The 18,823-nt window shown below is 39.9% G+C and overlaps 1 protein-coding gene across 1 annotated transcript in view; it reads left to right on the top strand.

The window, feature by feature from the left end:
* The window catches only part of LOC108699897 (ADAMTS-like protein 2), a 38,602-nt gene extending 26,607 nt beyond the window's left edge, over positions 1-11,995 (top strand). The window contains exons 14-20 of the mRNA XM_041574835.1: positions 520-646; positions 1,403-1,616; positions 5,196-5,351; positions 7,846-8,016; positions 8,979-9,155; positions 9,656-9,800; positions 10,058-11,995. Coding sequence (XP_041430769.1) covers positions 520-646; positions 1,403-1,616; positions 5,196-5,351; positions 7,846-8,016; positions 8,979-9,155; positions 9,656-9,800; positions 10,058-10,176 — 1,109 coding nt within the window. The 3' untranslated portion in view covers positions 10,177-11,995. The remainder of the gene's footprint in view (positions 1-519; positions 647-1,402; positions 1,617-5,195; positions 5,352-7,845; positions 8,017-8,978; positions 9,156-9,655; positions 9,801-10,057) is intronic.
* The last annotated feature ends 6,828 nt before the right edge of the window (positions 11,996-18,823 follow it).

Consider the following 18,823-nt stretch of genomic DNA (forward strand, 5'->3'; position numbering starts at 1 on the left):
TGGATATCATTGCCCTGTCCCAAATATATCCCGTCAGTAATAAATCAGCCAATGTTATACACAATATAGTGCTTTACCAGGACCAAGACACAACATTGTCATGCATGGCAGCTGCTCTGCATCTTCTTTTCTACTCTCCAAGATGAATGACTGAAAGGACACATCCACCTTCATAGTCTGACTGCTTTCCTACCTACTAGTGATTATCATCCCTATTCTCTTGCAGTGACGTAGGGCATCTTCCACTATCTGTCCCCATACCTTCCTCTCTGTGCCATCTATTGTTCTGCAGAAACCCAATTAGCTGGCATAAAGGGTAAAACCATTCAGCACATATGACTTTTACATAAACACACATATATATACATCTATTTACATGGCTTCTGTTGTACTTACATGGGGAATGGGTTCTTTTATCAGAGTGATACGTCCTCTTTTGCCTCCTATGTATTCCCGACCAAAGAAGAACAGTTCAAATGTGCCGGTGCATTTAACCCTCTTCATTGCCCCTTCCAACAGGAGTCATGTCAAGCTACGCCATGTGTGTGCGATACGATGGTGTGGAAGTGGACGATTCCCACTGTGACTCTGTGACCCGTCCTGAGCCAGTGCACGAGTTCTGTGCAGGACGGGAATGCCAGCCAAGGTAGGCTGGCCAGTAAACATTCTCATGCATGCTGCCGTCCATTGCACAACTTCCAGCCAAAAGTGGCCAAAAATATCATGTTTTGCATTTTTAAGACTTCTTGTGGGAATATACTGAGTCATTTCATGCTTGTCAGAGTATCCTGAAATGGAAATGCTGATTTTTTTTGCACGGCTAGTTCAGCTTTGTACCTCCAATATTACTGCTTTCCTGTTGAAAGGCAACTATGCTGGCCATAGATGCATAGATCCGATTGTTCAAATCCTCGAATGATCGGACTTCCCCATCTCCCGACCTGCCACTACCCATTCAGATCAAATTAAAAGAACAGATCAAAGTTATGTCCGACAAAGCTGGTGACTGAAAATCGTCCAATCGGCAATACATGCAGAGAAATTATCGGCAGCCGACAGAAATCTTTTAACCTGGCCGATCAACCGATCTCCGTGGGACGAAAAATGACGGGACTCTCCACACATGGTCCAAAAATCATACGAATCGAGGATTCGTACGATCGGATCTTTGCATCTCTGGCCAGCTTAATATAGAGATAATGGGGCTGCGGGTCTCTGTCCTGCTCTGATCAGCGCTGATTTACTACACAGTAGTAACAGAACCCATACTAGATATACAACAATGAATTTAACAACCTGGAAAAATGTTGGCTCCATATAAATACATGTTAATAATAATAATAATAACCTCAGAAATTCCCTTCCACATGTTTCTAACTGGTGCTGGTCTGGATTGTTGTAGGTGGGAGACAAGCAGCTGGAGCGAGTGTTCAAGAACCTGCGGGGAGGGTTACCAGTTTCGCATTGTCAGATGCTGGAAAATGATCTCTCCGGGTTTCGACAGTTCCATATACAATGACTTATGTGAGGCTGCTGATATCACTAGGCCAGACGAGAAGAAGATATGCAGGAACCCCGCTTGTGGGCCCCAGTGGGAAATGTCAGAATGGTCTGAGGTAACCAACCTGGTGCCACACAATATGTGTAATGTAGAAATCCTCTTGCCCTCTGGCTCATACTAACACTCTACTTTTCCAATTAAAATACATGCTGTTCCTCATCAGCCACATGTGCTACTATACTTTGTCTGTTTATCATACAAAAGAGACAGTAATACCTCATAAAATGTATCATTATAAATGGTGCTTAGCAACGTCATAAGCTATATTATCAATGTAATTTTTCACATGACTCACAAAAACGTGCATATTATAAAAAATAATGTGTGCCCTGTTGTAAAATGTTAGGATTTTAGAAGTTACCGCCATAAGGCCTTTTACCTTATATGGTCATAGAACGCTAATATCCTTATATTTAACAATGCCTTCAGTTTTGTGCCTTTATATGGTCATAGGACCCTTCAGTGACTTCTAATATCCTTATCATTTACAGTAGAGATACATTATCCCTTATAATACATGAGTGACACTCAGAGTTCCCTGTATAACTCAGCCTGTAGCCTTGTGCCTTTATATGGTCACAGAACCCCTCAGTGACTTCTAATATCCTTATCATTTACAGTAGAGATACATTATCCCTTATAATACATGAGTGACACTCAGAGTTCCCTGTATAACTCAGCCTGTAGCCTTGTGCCTTTATATGGTCACAGAACCCCTCAGTGACTTCTAATATCCATATAATTTACAGTAGGGGGTACATTATCCCTTATAATACATGAGTGATACTCAGAGTTCCCTGTATAACTCAGCCTGCAGCCTTGTGCCTTTATATGGTCACAGAACCCCTCAGTGACTTCTAATATCCTTATCATTTACAGTAGGGGGTACATTATCCCTTATAATACATGAGTGATACTCAGAGTTCCCTGTATAACTCAGCCTGCAGCCTTGTGCCTTTATATGGTCACAGAACCCCTCAGTGACTTCTAATATCCTTATCATTTACAGTAGGGGGTACATTATCCCTTATAATACATGAGTGATACTCAGAGTTCCCCGTATAACTCAGCCTGCAGCCTTGTGCCTAGTATTAATTGTAATATTACAGCATTATATTAATGCTGTTGTAAAGAAGCATATGGTCACAGGACAAACCTTCAGTGACTTCTAATATCCTTATCATTTACAGTAGGGGGCACATTATCCCTTATAATACATGAGTGATACTAAAAGTTCCCTGTATAACTCATCCTTTTGTCTTTATATGGTCACAGAATAATCTGGCATTAAGGCTACATGTACATTTGCATTTGTTGAAGTTGTCCCTTAAATGGCCAGTCTCCTATTACCTGCAACATAAACCACCTGAAAGAGCCGGCGCTGGCTGAAAATCCCCGGCAGGTCACTTACCGAATTACTGAGTCACAGGAAGAGCAGAGCTATTAGTTTACTGCAATTGCTTTTCTCCACTCCTCATGTTATTCATTTCACAATGTGTTCTACCTACGTGGTCTTTTCAGTTTCTGCTTGGAAAAGAGATCAAAACTCTAGTTACTGTATACCCTTTAATAGCAGCTATTTTTGCCTAATGATGATGATTTGGCTCTGTGGACAAAGCATTTTTTCCAAGGTATTTCTCCTGTTTGATTTGCTTAAGGTACAGCTGCTCCTCTCTGTGGGAGAGAGGCCTTTTATCCATTCTTCCTGCTACTGGGCAGTGTGGGCACAATTGCCAACTGAACTAATCTGATTTGCTTCTCTGTCTGTTTCTCAGCGCCAGTTGGCAGAGTATTAAACAGCCCCATTCAGAACGATCTGAAAAGCACAGAAGTATTAGAATAAAGCACCGGTCACATGCTTGTCTCTCAGTGGCACCCTGAGCTGGGCAGGCGGTCTATCCCTGATCCAAGGACTCCACATGACCAAAAAGATTTAGTCAAGGTTGAAGGGTCGCTACTAGACTGACTGTAAAAGGAATTGAGTTAAATCAGCTGGTAGAATCTACTGTCCAAAATCATCATAGCTGTGTTACACTTATTTTACTACATGTCTCAGTTTAGCACTATGCAAAAAAGGGGGGGTTGTGGGAGCACTCCAAGGCTAAATAAAAATATATTTAAATACAATGTGCTAATGACAATGAAAAATGCACATTCCCTGGTCCCCTGTCTCATAAGTAATCTAGTATCTATGCAAGTGCATGTATTTAAAAAAAACAGGGGTTTTTAGTTACAAAGTCATGATCATAAAACTGGTAAGCCACCATACCACGTCAAGGTAAACCCCATATAGTGGTCCCTAACTATTTCGTTTTCAAAGGCTGCACCTCCCTGCATGGTAGTATTTCTTGGGATAAGTGTCTCCTGACCTAGGCATTGGTTTCGCTCAGAGGGATTAGTCCTACCCCACCATTAGCTTTTTAGAGAGGGAGATTACCTAGACCACAGCATTTGTTCTACAGGCTTAATTCTCCCCCCCCCCCACTTGCAGCTTTTAAGAGAGAGAGAGAGTGCCCAATCAACACCTATTTTTAAGTCATGGGAACACCATGTATAGGGTGGGGGTGTTACAACCACATGGAAGCTAGGCCTGCACCATAATTGCTAGACTTCTGGCAAAATAACTCTACTACAATAGAAAATGCGTGGTGGGAAACAAGGCCTGGGATTTCAGTCGATCGGGCAGGATTGAAAAATTTCAATCATAATGCTAAATCATCAGATAGAGCTAAAGATTTTTTCTTGGTTTTTACCTGCATATGTGATGATTCAGCTCATAACGTTAGTAGAGTGAAGAAAGATATTTCATATGACCAATGGTCGTACGAATGGAAAAGGTATGGCAACCTTTAGAAAGCAATAAAGTGAGATGAGCAGTAGCTAGGGTTGCCGGCCTAGCCGGTAAAAATAATGGTTGATCCCAATGTTATTAATAGGGAAAAAAGATAAATATATAGGTAATTTTTTTCTGGAAAAGGTGGCAACCATAGCAGTAGCCAGGCCCTGGCCCACAAAGCCGTATCAGCTCTCTTGGAACAACAGCCATTTGTGCCTTTATGCAGGCTTTCTTTTCCACATAATTCTTTTATGAGCACAACTATAAAATGTGTTTGTCTGACACATTAAAGGACATTTTATAGACATACAGCAGGAAAATAAATAAATAAATAACATTCAATCACACCTTAAACCAGATGTCTTGGCAGTGGACACTTGATCAGCGCTCTTCTGCCCTGGATACAAGCTGTGCATAGATGAAACAAGTAGGCATTGCAGACTGGAGGTGCATGGTGGCTCTAATACAACACTGCATCTCATTCACTATATAGTGGTCTCCTTAGTGCTGGGAAACTAACTGCCCACATTGGGGGGCAACATTTGACCTAATTATTCCATCTTGATAAATTAAATGATTCGTGAGTATTAAATTGGTATAGTCTACAAAAAAATACACAAGCAGCAGTAATTCCTTTATACTCAGGAGCAAAACAAGCATTCCTGGTCTCAGTTGCTATTCTTGAGCAGCACTTTTTATTTCCATTTGATACTGGCAGTAGAGTTTCATTCCTAATCTAATGTATCCCCTTTCTCTCTTGACAGTCTAATCTAATGTATCCCCTTTCTCTCTTGACAGTGCACAGCGAAATGTGGGGAACGGAGCATAGTTACAAGAGACGTTCGCTGCTCCGAAGACGAGAAGTTATGCGACATAAATAACAAACTCCCATCAGAAAAGAACTGCACCGGCCCCCCGTGTGATCGCCAGTGGACTGTGTCTGACTGGGGACCTGTGAGTACTGATTAGTGCTAGGTGTAAAGTACCACTTATGTCTTTTTGAGGATACCCTAGGCCAGTGATCCCCAACCAGTAGCTCGTGAGCAACATGTTGCTCTCCAACCCCTTGGATGTTGCTCTCAGTGTCCTCAAAGCAGTTGTTTATTTTTGAATTCCAGGCTTGGAGGCAAGTTTTGGTTGTATAAAAACCAGGTGCACTGCCAAACAGAGTCTCAATGTAGGCTTACAATCCTCATAGGGGCTAGTAAATGGCCAATCACAGCCCTTATTTGGCACCCCAGGAACATTTTTCATGCTAGTGTTGCTCCCCAACTGCTTTTACTTCTGAATGTTGCTCATGGGGTCAAAAGGTTGGGGATCCCTGCCCTAGGCAATAGTAAATCTTTACAAAACATACATGATTGAGGGCAGCCAGTCAAGGGCCAATTTGTTAGTTGGTTGAAGATCTTGTATGATGGGGCAAAGAGCTTCCCACTGATTAAATGGTGACAAAGCAGTTATTTAGAATGGGGGTAAAGGTGGCCATACACTATAGGGTCTGCTCGCTTGGCGATACACTATAAGATCCGCTCGTTTAGCGAGGCCGCCAAACAAGCAGATCATAACCCGATCTGCCCACTAACGGCAGGGTGATATTGGGCTAATCTGAATGATCCGTTAAACCGAATGATCGGATTACAACAAAGAGAATGGGCAGCGACGGGTCGTAGGACCACATCAACTAGCCGATGCAGACCTCGATCGCAGGAAAAATCAGACCTCCCTGATCGATATCAGGGAGGTTTTTTGGTAGATATTGATTGGGGAGACCTGACGGAAGCTCCCACACACGGGCAGATAAACTGCCAAATTAAGGTGACCATACACGGGCAGATTTGTTACTTACAAATGACCGATTCCAGAACTTTCCGATAATATCGATAACCTATCGGATGGTTGATGGTGTACGAACGATCGTCGGACAAACGATCGTCTCAACATTATCGTTCGCAAAATTGATCAGATGAGTTTAAAATTGTTAGTCGATAGGGGTTGTTAGGGAGTAAAATCCCTCTTTGCGCATTTCAGGATTGTAGCACAAGTCAACAAACATATACAGAACAACGAACATATACGGAAGGACCAAACATTCTTTGCTGAAAGCTTCATTTGTAACTATATGAACTATGTGAAGAAATAAATTGGTGCAGGAATATCACCCTATCTCCTCATATGTGAAAGAAGTTTATTATGTCATAGCAAGACATAAATCCATATGTCTGCATGAAGCAGGGAAGGAGAAACTGATTATATACTACAGACAGTGACACAATACTAGCACCACTCCTCATTTGTTGAACAACGTTAGTCTGTACACGAAGCAAACAATACGATTATATTTGTTCATATAATCATTCTACGTGGATGGCATATTGTATGGTAAAATAATCGGTTAACGATACGATCATTCATTGCAGAACGATAAAAGTATGCCTGTGTATGGCCACTTTTAGTCTAAAGGACCAATATCGGCAGCTTTAATCTGCATGTGTAAGATAAGGCTGTCCCCTGAAAACTATTTTGTATGTGTTTGCTCTATACCCATTTTTTTTTTTAAGTAGAGGGTGTCTGTATGCGTTACAGTCTCGCAGTTGTTGCTGTATGTGCATGATGGGATAGCTGCCTCCATCAGAAGTTATTTAGAGGCCTCTAGTTCTTTTGTCAGCTATGTTAAGTTGGAGGCTCTTTCAGTTTGGATGATAAAACCAGCCTTAAGCTGAAAGGTTTACCCGTGGTCCTTTTGCAGGTTGAAACCTGGGGGATCAAATTCAGGAATGATAATAGGTTGAATTGGGAAGAGAAACTGGATAACCGAATGGCAAATGTTCAGTGTTTGAAATCACGGAAGTTGATTTATAGGGAAATTAATAATTTCATGAGAAATAAACTGCTTCCATCAAATTTTAATTTACCCACTGTTTTCTGAATACCGAGTAGATTATATAAATTTAACAAATACAACAAATTCAGCAACTAGGAGTTTTTTCCCCCTGCTTTTCTGCTGTTGGAAATATTTTATTTGCAGACGCTGTGTGCTCCCTCTGGAGAATCTATTCCTTCTGGTAAAATGATGTCGGCCCATTAAAAGATTTCACAATCTACAAATAATCCAATTATGTTCAAGCGCAAACTACTAAAGCTGTTCTAGGGGAACTAACAGGGAATTGCCAGGCAACAGTTTCCATGACGACTGCCTATTTTTAGTGGTAATTGATGAGCACCAATAGAGGTAGAAAATAGATTTGGAACGGACACTTGCTTGTGTCATACTGTTGGTTAGACCACAGAGCTTGGAATGGAGGGTTGGAAGGAACGGCCATGTCATTGTGATTAGTCACAGCCTGATTCAGATTTGCCTCAGTTGAGATTCTTAGATCAATGTTAGGGGGAAAACCTAGTGCAGGCAAAGTTGCTTAATGTCTAAGCCCTCTCTTCCATGTCATTGCAGTGCAGCGGAAGTTGCGGACAAGGAAAGATGATCAGACATGTGTATTGCAAGACAAGCGATGGGAGAGTTGTACCAGAATCCCAGTGCAATCCGGACACAAAGCCGTTAGCCATTCACCCCTGTGGGGATAAAAACTGCCCTTCTCAGTGGGTGAGCCAGGACTGGGAAAGGGTAAGAAACAGCATCCCTGGATACATCATTCTACATATAGGAAATGTTATTTCCAACTGTTCTTTTTATTGGGAAAAGAAGGATGTGTCCAATACAGCCAAACGTAGTGTTGGTCTTCTCCATTGATATAGAGGAAATCAAAACCATCTGTATTAAACTCTGCCACAGATTAAATTGTAACAATGCTTTCCTATACATCTCAAATGCTCCAAAAAACCTCTACATAATCCCTACCCTGTGCCCAATAGATGAACTGGTGCATACTGACATCAACTCACTGTAGCTAGTGCCAGATGCAGTGTTATCTTCCACTTCTAATGGCAGGTAGATATAATCAAGCACATTTATCATGATGTAGCTCCAGCTCTGGATGTGATGACCCACTCCTAAGACAGAGTTTCTCACTTTCACACTGGGTGCCTTCACTGACTGGTGCACTAAGATGCTGTCAGCTTGTACACAGTTCTAGATCTCAGACCCTTACTCTCCTTTATAGAAAACTGTAGTATAGTTCCAGGAGTCATATTGCCCTCTCCTGGTAAGATACTGGCTGATGATTTCGTTTTCACTCAGTTGACAGTCAACTGGATCAAGTGTAGAACCAAAACAATCCCTTTCCTGATTTTCCCATCATATCTCTAACCTTTTCTTTGCAAGAAGGTTTTCGGCACTTACCCTTTGTCTGGACTTTTCTCCCTACATTCTGCTGAAATGTTAGCAGATGGTTTGTGAGTTTCTCCTAGTATCGAAGACTCATAAGTGACAACCCTTTCTTCATAAAAATGAATCCGCTTCAGTCTTAAGGGCATAATTTTGCCCTGGTCCTTTTTCTGTTTCCATTCTCTGTCAGTGAGTCCTACTACTACTGGCAGCATATCTGTACCAGCTTAGTATCCCTTTAATACCTGTGCTATACAGATGTTTACTCAAGCCATATAATTCTCTTCTCCACCACCCACCAGTGCAATACAACTTGCGGTCGGGGAGCAAAACAACGTATTGTCCTCTGCCTAGAAGTGGCTAATGGCAAAGTGAAAACCCGCAGCCCCAGTGACTGTGATCCTACTAAGAAACCTGCTGAAGAAAGCACCTGCTTTGAGAGGCCATGTTTCAAGTGGTACACCACCCCTTGGTCAGAGGTAGGCGGCATCACAACATTTGTATTACATGATTCTAGCTCAGAGCTAGGGATTAAGTAGGCACGTTACTTTATGGCTGCTGACAGATGCTTAGATTTGGGCTAAACCTGCCAGGCACAACAGCAGCATCTGCAGAGCTTGCGCAGAGCACCAACTGGGAGCCTTTAGCTGCCAACATCTAAACAGTGCTTGACTTGTGTTGGGATAAGCTGCTTGCTGCAACTCTTTTTTTTGTCTTTGTGATTGGCTGCTGATGACTAAAAGCTAAAAACACAAAATAAGAGGCTCTATTTTCTCGTAGATTTTTTTGTGTAATTAAAGGAGAACTAAAACCCTAAAAAAAAAGTATTGCCCAGACTGGGCCTTAAAATGTCACAGCTGCACCAAACCAAATGTGCAGTAGCCCTATCACTGAATATAAATGTCCTCATTGCGTCAGTGCACCCATGCAAAGCAGCCTCCACGCTGCCATTTAAATAACACCTGCCCTATTCTCACAGTGTAGCAAGACTTGCGGCGTGGGGGTTAGGATGCGAGATGTCAAGTGCTACCAGGGGACAGACATTGTGCGAGGCTGTGATCCTCTTGTGAAGCCAGTGGGGAAACAAACCTGTGACTTGCAGCCGTGTCCCACAGATCCACCAGGTATGTTTACTTATAGTCTCAATAATGCGCTTAAGAAACTGCTAGAAACATTGATGAGGGTGCAGCCCCTCTATCTATAGCATGCACATGGTTCAGTTCCAAGAGCAAACCTCAGAGAAGACAAATGCAGAATAATCTAAATACGTATCTTGTAAAACATTATTTAAGAGGGGTTAGATGACAGTTTGTCCTTCAGATAATTTCAGTGTTCTACAGGGGGTCCACTTACTAATAAAGGCCTCTTCTCTTTCACACAGATGACAGCTGTCAAGACCAGGTTGGGACTAACTGCGCTCTGGCAATCAAAGTGAATCTGTGCAGCCACTGGTATTACAGCAAAGCCTGCTGCCGATCTTGCCGCTCTAGTCCTTCCTAGTGGGGTAGCACAGCCATTTAAAAGGGGGTAACTTCTATATAACTAGGGCAACAAGCCCTAGGAATGCATCAAGCTAAATGTGGGGATAAATGGAGGGGGAAAATAGTTACCATGATGGCATCATTACTTTCGATCAATTTGCAAAAGATCTGGATATTGCCTCCATTTCCGCAAGTTTTTAGCGTAACGTTTGCAAATGTACGGTCTTAGTTAAAAAGAACTCCCCCCAATTATAGAAACTGACCTTAAAATATTTATTCTGCATTATAGTTAATATATTCCAGAAAATTCAGTCTTAGTATTGTGACTGTTTATTCAATATGTTAGTCTTCCCACAGATTAGGGGCTTGTGTCTGCACCCTGACAATACTGTTTAGAAAATACTGTATATTACTGGTTTAGTTATTGGACCCTAAAGACCCCCTAGTTTGCATGTTTGACTTGGATCCATCTGCTGGAGTGAGGCTGAGCCTCAGAACTGGCCATCATTGGGCAGGATTCTGGATACCGCATTTAACTTGATGCTACCTCTTTAAACATGTGCAGTTAGTCAGGACATGCGTTAATATTGGGTTAGCGGGTGATTCAAGTACCATAAAGATTTCAGCTCACTATATGCTGCAATGTGTACTGAAGCTAGACAGCTCTCCCCATTGGTGCTATCTAAACAAGAGTAAGGCTAAGTTGAGTGCAGTCATTTCAGTTTAGCGTTATTAACATGCTATTATATCAGACACAACATGCACAGCGAACATGAGCAATATCCTTCTGATTTTAGCCTGCTATGCAGTGGCATAACTAGATGTTACTGGGCCCCATAGCAAATACATTTTAGGGCCCCCAACATATTCATGTAGTTACCCCTTGCTGCTACACCACCCTTCAGGCCTTATACAACCGTCCTGGTTTGAACCAATTTCCCTCCGACTGAAAGGAACTGGACCAGCATGAGGCCTTACTGGTATTAGTGTTGGCCAGTCTGTAAACATCAGGCCTGAACCAAACCTTTAATAAGAAGACAATGAAATCTGCAGAGATCCTTTGCAGCCTTTTTTACATTTCCTGCAAACAGTCCATACTGTATATGTGGACTTCCCACCCTTGGTCTGTCTTTGTGTTGTAGAACTGCAGCTCCCAGTAGCCAACGGCAGCGTAGCTCAACAACAGAAGGCTGGTCTCCAAATCAAGGGACTTGAACTTCATTGGGAGAGTTTATATTTCCGCTTTCCGCCTTTAGAAAATAAACAAAATGCTGCTGCTTTTTTTGTTTTTTAATCGTGTATTTTTGATATTTAAGTTATCCTTTGTAATTTTATTCTACACCCAACTCCTTCCATCTCTGGAAAGAAGTATATCACAAAAACTTTGAATTCTAATCTCTATGATCAAGGTGTATACTACTATGAGAGAGGTATATCCTTTGTACAGGGTGATGTCACTAACAGGTCATTACTCTTTGATAGTTAAGGAGCTTAATGTTCCTTTCATTATTGCTTTTATGGAATAAAACTCCCATAATCTCTAGCTGGACAGGTTCTTGCAACCAGAGAGATGCTGGTCAGTCTAGAGGGGCCATGGTGATGAAAGCCCATTATGCCAAGGAGGACTTGCAACTACACTTAATCTAAGCAACGCCAAAGAAATTTAATATAACAAAGCTTTTATACAGAAAAGCTATGAAATATTTTATAGCATTTTCAGCACAATGTATCTCAACGGGCACTTTTTCCTCAAATCACTTGAACTCTTCTCTAATAACCAGCCATTTTCAGTTTAATGTTTATGACCATTGTAATAAAATATTACTATTTATATATCATTCTTGGTTTTATTGCCTTTATCCTAAACGTGGTTCAATCGCATTGCGTTTCCTTTGTCAGCTCCTTTTATATTGCCTCAGACCCCAACCCCACCAAGAAAGCCACTTTTACAAGATTTCCAAATAGAACTTTATTTTATATATATATATATTCATTTATTTTTCCTTCGGTGAGTCCAGAAATCTTTAAAACAGATTAACAAGTGTGCATTTTATTCATTATAGTGAATTTCAAAGACAAAAATAAAATATTGAAAGCAAACGCAACCACTTGTACGAGTAGATGCCGAAAGCCAGGAAGGTCACTTCCTGTGTTTTTTTTAATTTTTTTTAAAGATTTTCACGAATTCAAAACGTCAAAAAAGCAGAACCCCTTCCCCCCCAACAGAGCCAAGTCCCTGAGCAAACAACTGCAGCTGGGCTGCACCCCCTGACGTGAGCTCAGCTATAGGTACAGTTTCAACAAGGATAAGATGCAAACAATTCATTAACTACTAGATTGCTAAAACGATTGTAGAGTAAAGTGAGACTTGCAACAACAATGCAAAATTAAAATATAGAATACCCTTAACTTGCTCAATGAATTTAACCAATGCCTCTGATCTCCATCCAACAGCTCAGCAGCAGTTGCCAGGTATCCTGGAAGCCATACAAGCAATTCCAAAGGTGCATGCACCTCATAATCCCGTCAGAATGTTTATTATTCTAAGCAAATTGTTTGGGGCCTTGCATTTTCTGATTCTGATTGCCAGTCATGATGACACCAAAAAAATGGGGGTTTGTATTGTTATTTGGTGCATCTGTAGATAGAGGAACCCTTTCCCAGCAAAGCTACTACACAAGCAAAATAAACCAGACGTTGCCCTTTTCTGATTCCATGTCTACAATAACGTCTTATTGCTAAGCGTGTTATATAAGAGATTTTTCCTCCTATCATGCTATGCATCATATATATATATATATATATATATATATATATATATATGAAGCCATGATTAACCTGTAATATATATATTATTAGTGATGTTTAGTGATATCGGCTTTGTATAATATAAAATAAAGTAGCCCTGGATGTAAAATATGAAGACATTAGGGGGCAGATTTATCAAGGGTCGAATAGTCAATTCAAATTAGAATTTTCGAGTTTAAAAATTCACTCATTCGAATTTTAATTCCCTTGTTCAAATGTAAGATTTATTAGAAATCGACCATGGAAGCAGTCCCAATTCTAATATTCACCACCTAAAACCTAACGATGTTCATGTATAAGTTGATGGCAAAAGTCCGCTATTTGGAGATGTTAAGGTTTTTTTTCGGGAGAAAACAAATCAAATATGATTCGAATTTTCGGGTCGCAACCATTCGATCGAATATTAGCAATAAAAAATTGTTTCTTAAATAATCTCCCAGTCGAGTTGTGAGTATATTAGAGTTAAAAAAACTCACATGAACATGAAATTCTACCTTTGATAAATGGGCTTCTAGAAGTCACCAAGGAGTTGTGTCATTATATAATTTAGGAACTCTTTGGTAGCATCTAAAATCCTTATATATTACTATATACACATATATATATATTTATATAAAATATTTTGTAGATCTATGTAAGGTTTTTTTACCTTTTGCACTGGCGCTGTAGCTTCCTGCCCAAGTTAGTAGCAAACTTTTCCCATAGACTGCTATAACTACAAAGTCAACCCAAGGAAAAAAAATAGGAGCCACAAGCATTTAAAACTGCCTCTAAAATGATAATTTCATGTTCTCACTCAGAACCATGTTGATGCTACATACGATAGAGGCGATATACAGCCCCCCATCTTTCTATCATCATACAGTTTCTATATCAACGCACACCAAGTTCACCTACTGCTTGCAACGCTTCGCTTCTGCGTGATATAGAAATTCAGTTTGTATCATGAAAACAGGAGGAATAAACACCAGAGAAGAAACGTGCTGCCTCTTTATCTTTAGCCCAGAAATGGGCCGTGCAAAGTTACAGTTCTGTTTGCTCCATAATATATAAGATAATAAAAAAAAACCTTTGGCATGCGATTTCTTTCATATAACCCTTAACATTCATGTCTCTGGTGCAGGTTTTTCATTAGCTTAGCAGCCGCATGTACCAGGTCGACATATCATTGCCTCAACCCTCTAGCGCAGGGGTCCCCAACCTTATTACGCGTAAGCCTAATTCAAATGTAAAAAGTGTTGGGGAGGAACACAAGCATGAAAAAAGTTCCTGGAGATGTCAAAGGGCTGTGATTGGCCATTTGCACCTGCAGCCTACAGGAGGTTCTGTTTGGCAGTACACCTGTTTTTTTATACAACCAGAACTTGGCTCCAAGCCAGGAATTCAAAAATAAGCACCTGCTTTGAGGCCACTGGAAGCAACATCCAAGGGGTTGGTGAGCAACATGTTACTCACGATCCACGGGTTGGGGATCACTGCTCTAGCCCTATGTGATTCTATATAACAATTTGCCTAATTTCCACATTATGATTATCATCTACGTAACCAACAATATGAAATCTATTGTAGCCCTTACCTCTTCTCCTCATTGACACAGGGTATCTATTTACCTGAATATATTTAACCACCCAGTCTCTTAAGATGGAATGGAACCCAAGCCAATGTTTTTCCCTTGGCAGAGCAATTCTCACGACCGCCTTATAATATACTCAGCACCTTCCATTTACTTTAATGGCAACTGACTGTCCATGAGCAAACTGGCAGGATCTCAGACGGAAAATCTGAACGAAATCTGTGTGTGTGTGCAAGGACAAGCCACGGGTGGGACAGTTATCAGGCAGTCACGAATGATTATCCACCGGTGAAGGGTCCACTCAGTGTGCTATCAGCCAAAGGTGGTGTTACCCGCTAACATAATCAGGAAGGTGTGACTCCAAGCAGGCATTTTGATTATTGCCCTATGCCAATCACAACGGCCTACATGCCATAGCCCTTTTTGTTTTCTCCAGGCATACAGTGCCTAAGCAACCACCTTCGATGATCCTCTGTTTAGTTATGCACTGGCAAAACAAATCCCTGTTAGTACAGGGGAGAATCAGACGCACAAACGTTAATATCTTGCATCTGAATCATGCACATGTTATACAAAGGTAATATTCATATAAACAAGGCCCCTGTTACAAAATATATAGCAAATACCCACAGAAAAAATGTCATTAAGGTGCGGCTTCTTAGCCACATGGAGTTAATGTAGGCACAATGAAAAAGAGCTGGGCAGCAGGGTGATATGCACAAAGGGTCTGGATTAGTATATTGCGTATGCATATTAAATATATGGATTTCTTTCAGTCATGGGAAAAAGAAACCGGACCAAACTAACTCAAGCTAAACAAAAAAAAAAAAAAATGTATTTTCTTAGAAAAAAATATTGGCTGTCCAATTGCAGGTACAGTACTTCCCTTCTATGGTCTTTAGGACTACAGTGGTACAGTTGTTTAGATGTTCAACCTACCATGTGAGTCACTGACAGATTTTGTCTGCTCTTATTAGCTGATTTCAGCATGTTGTCAATGCGCTACTGACAAACAGCATGGCTGGGTTGTTTCAGCAGGAAAATGGTTTTGGTTTATGAAGCAAAGTAAAAAGCCATTGACATCTCAATAACAAAAAAAATACTTTTGAAAATGAAATGGTTTAACATACACTATGGGGGTTATTTATCAAAATCTGAATTTATCTCATTATTTTCTGAAATATAATCCAACCAAATCTGCACAGATTATTTCCCAATACATTTTCCTGAATAATTCCAGTGTGGGGAAAAAAACTTGAAAAAATCATACAAAATTTGATTTTCAAAATTTGGATTTTATAGTAAAAAAAAAACTAGACATTTTTGAGTTTTGGCATTGGACTATAATAAATAACCCCCTACATTCTGGTTGTGTGATGGTAGTCACGACAGTTTCCCTTTAATGGGTCTGGGGTGGCTGTGTACCAGAGTTGAAAAGGCTAATTCACGGCTAAATTACTTTTCTGACCAAAATGGACTATGATAAGAAAGTAATGTGACTGCTATATGACCTATTTTTACTAAAGCTTCACTAATTAAATACATAAATCATCATTTTATTGGTCAGTGACCAACTCCATATGCACCACGGAACTTGTCATTCTGATCTAGATATAGATTCCAATTACTATGCTTTCCGACATTTTGAAAATGAGGTTTTTATATAATAACGTGAAAATCTTTTAATCTGCGTGTCATATTTCGGAGAATTTCAAGGAAGTTGTCATTGGGGCTCATTTATTAAAGCAGCGCATAAGTGGACGCAAAAGATTGTCTGCGCCATCACGAGCGTGATCGCTAATATATTTGCGTGATATTGCGCATAACACAGAGCTTTTGCGATGGTTTTGTTTATGCGCATTGCGCAAAAGATTGGGCATTTATGTCGCAAACGATGCCGTGGTTGTTAGGGGCGTGGCTGTGGGCGTGGCTACAATGCGCTTGCACTGCGGCCGTCGCAGATTTGCGTCTGTATATGTGTAAAACTACACCCGGGCAACAGCACCACAATTTTTACGACTGCCTCTTCGTGGCGTAATAGTAACGCTCTTCAAAATGCGCATTCCTGCCCAGCTGCGCTAGTATATTCACATTTTTGCGTTTCATGTTGCTTAAAAGAGAATTTTATATATATGTGCAGAGCCACACTGCTAAACTGGGTTCTGGCAAATACAATAATGCTGCTGTTGGTGGGGATGTTTGTTAACTCAAAGTTTACTCAAAGATGAACAACCCCTGTAAAGTGCATATTAACTATGCCTTCCACACAACATGTTTATATTGACCAAGGTTCCTTTAAGGGTATCAGGTAGGCTAAACACCTTTGCAACCAAACAAATATTAGCACAGAAACAAATGCAGATGCGTCTAAGTGAACGCAATATGCGCAATATGTGACGCAACTAATTAAAGCAGCGCATTCATACATGAGCACAACTAATCCTTACCTTTGCGGTATCTTCCTGTGCGCACAATTTATTATAAGCACTGCGACAGCTGATACGCAGTTTCACACGTCGCACCTGTCTGTGTCTACATTAGCGCACAAATCGCACTGTTAAGGTATCGTGCGCTACATTATTAAATACTCGCATGCGCTGGGCAAATGTCAGGCCACTGCGCTCTTTTTAGCGCTGCGCTGCGTTAATAAATGAGCCCCACTGTGTTCCATTGTATGAGGAGGCCTCTCAAGCTGACTCTGCTCGACATTACAGAGAATAATTTATAGTTATTACAAAACTCACACAATAGCCCACAATGGAATGATAACAATAAATCTCTCTGCATTGTCTGGAGGTCATTTTGAAGTACTTCACAAGTCTGCAAATAAAATCTAGGCCAAAATGCCATGTCAAATTACACAAAACTCTTCAGCTCTTCATACGCAAACTGAACTGCTCCACGAAATATCTCATCGTTATCTGATTTATTTGCTTCATTGTCTCAAGGCTTTAAATAAACTGGTTGAAGTTCAACTCCATTATTTGAATGATATTTAAAAGAGAAAAAAAAGCATTGAAAATTAATTTGTTACTTTACTTTTTCTTAAGAGACCCAAAGGGCCAGATTGCCTCTTATATGAGATGATTCAAAAATTATTTCAAAATAATTTACTATTATTTAATTTATTTTCCTATGGTGGGGGGAACATATTTTCGCTCCCATGCATTACAAGAAAATTTCTACTGGCAACAAAACATTTTCAGTGACATTCTGAATCAAGGTTTTGAGACAATACTTGAAAACACAGGGACAGTTTCATTTTAGTGGATTCAGTGGTTATTGTGAACGTGACTTTTCTCTAAAACCACGAATGTCATGAAATGTATTAAATGAATATTATATCTGAATATTAAATCCACAAATAAAAAAATTGAACACTGAACGATCTGAATACTAATACAGAAACGTGGATTTTTTCAGACAATTATTAATGAAAAAACTTCAAATCAATTAAAAATGGTCCAATGGGAACAGAGAAGCTCCCATTGACTTCTATAGGACCTGAACAACTTTTAAATGGCAAATACTTGTATTCGAGTTTTTGGATGGTTTTTACAATTAATAAATCTTTAAAATAAAATAAAATTTTAAAAAATAATTTTAAATAACAATTTTAATACATTTTAAATAAAATTTTGCAGTTTTATAGAAGTAGGGAATTTTTTTTTTTTTCAGAGATTCATGAAAAAAATATGACATTTGAGTGTTAGTAAATAGGCCCCCTACAAGTTTCCTACATATTTTTATGGTTTCTCAGAGTAGGCAAAAAATACTTTTCAAGAATTACTGTTACAAAAAGACAAAAAAGGAAATAATATGTCATCCTGAATGTGACATTTGGGAAAATGCCATTACACAAATTTCTTTAGGAAGATTTTATGTTGGATCTGTCCGTAATTTTGAAATTACAAATCGGCTATAGTGATGGGCAAATTTGACCCATTTCGTCGAAAAATTCGTGAAACAGCGAGAAATCTGCAAAATCAATTGTCAATGGGTGACAAATTTTTTTGAATTGCAGCAAAATTTGTTTTTTGAAGTGCAATAACTGTTTTGTCTACGGGCGTCTTTTTAGTTTAGGATGCTGGCAAAAAATTTCACCCAACACTACATTTGCCAAACCTATAGGTGCTAGTCTGAGATCTAACATTAGGAGGATCAGTTTTTGGGGAGCCCCTGGGGTCACTTTCTCTTCTTTCTCTCAATTCAAGAGAAGCTGGTCATGGTAAATGGCTTGTACTTGTTTATGACTCTAACATCATCTTCTGTATAATGTGTCAGC

This window comes from Xenopus laevis, chromosome 8S (assembly GCF_017654675.1).
Source record: "Xenopus laevis strain J_2021 chromosome 8S, Xenopus_laevis_v10.1, whole genome shotgun sequence".
Lineage (NCBI taxonomy): Eukaryota > Metazoa > Chordata > Amphibia > Anura > Pipidae > Xenopus > Xenopus laevis.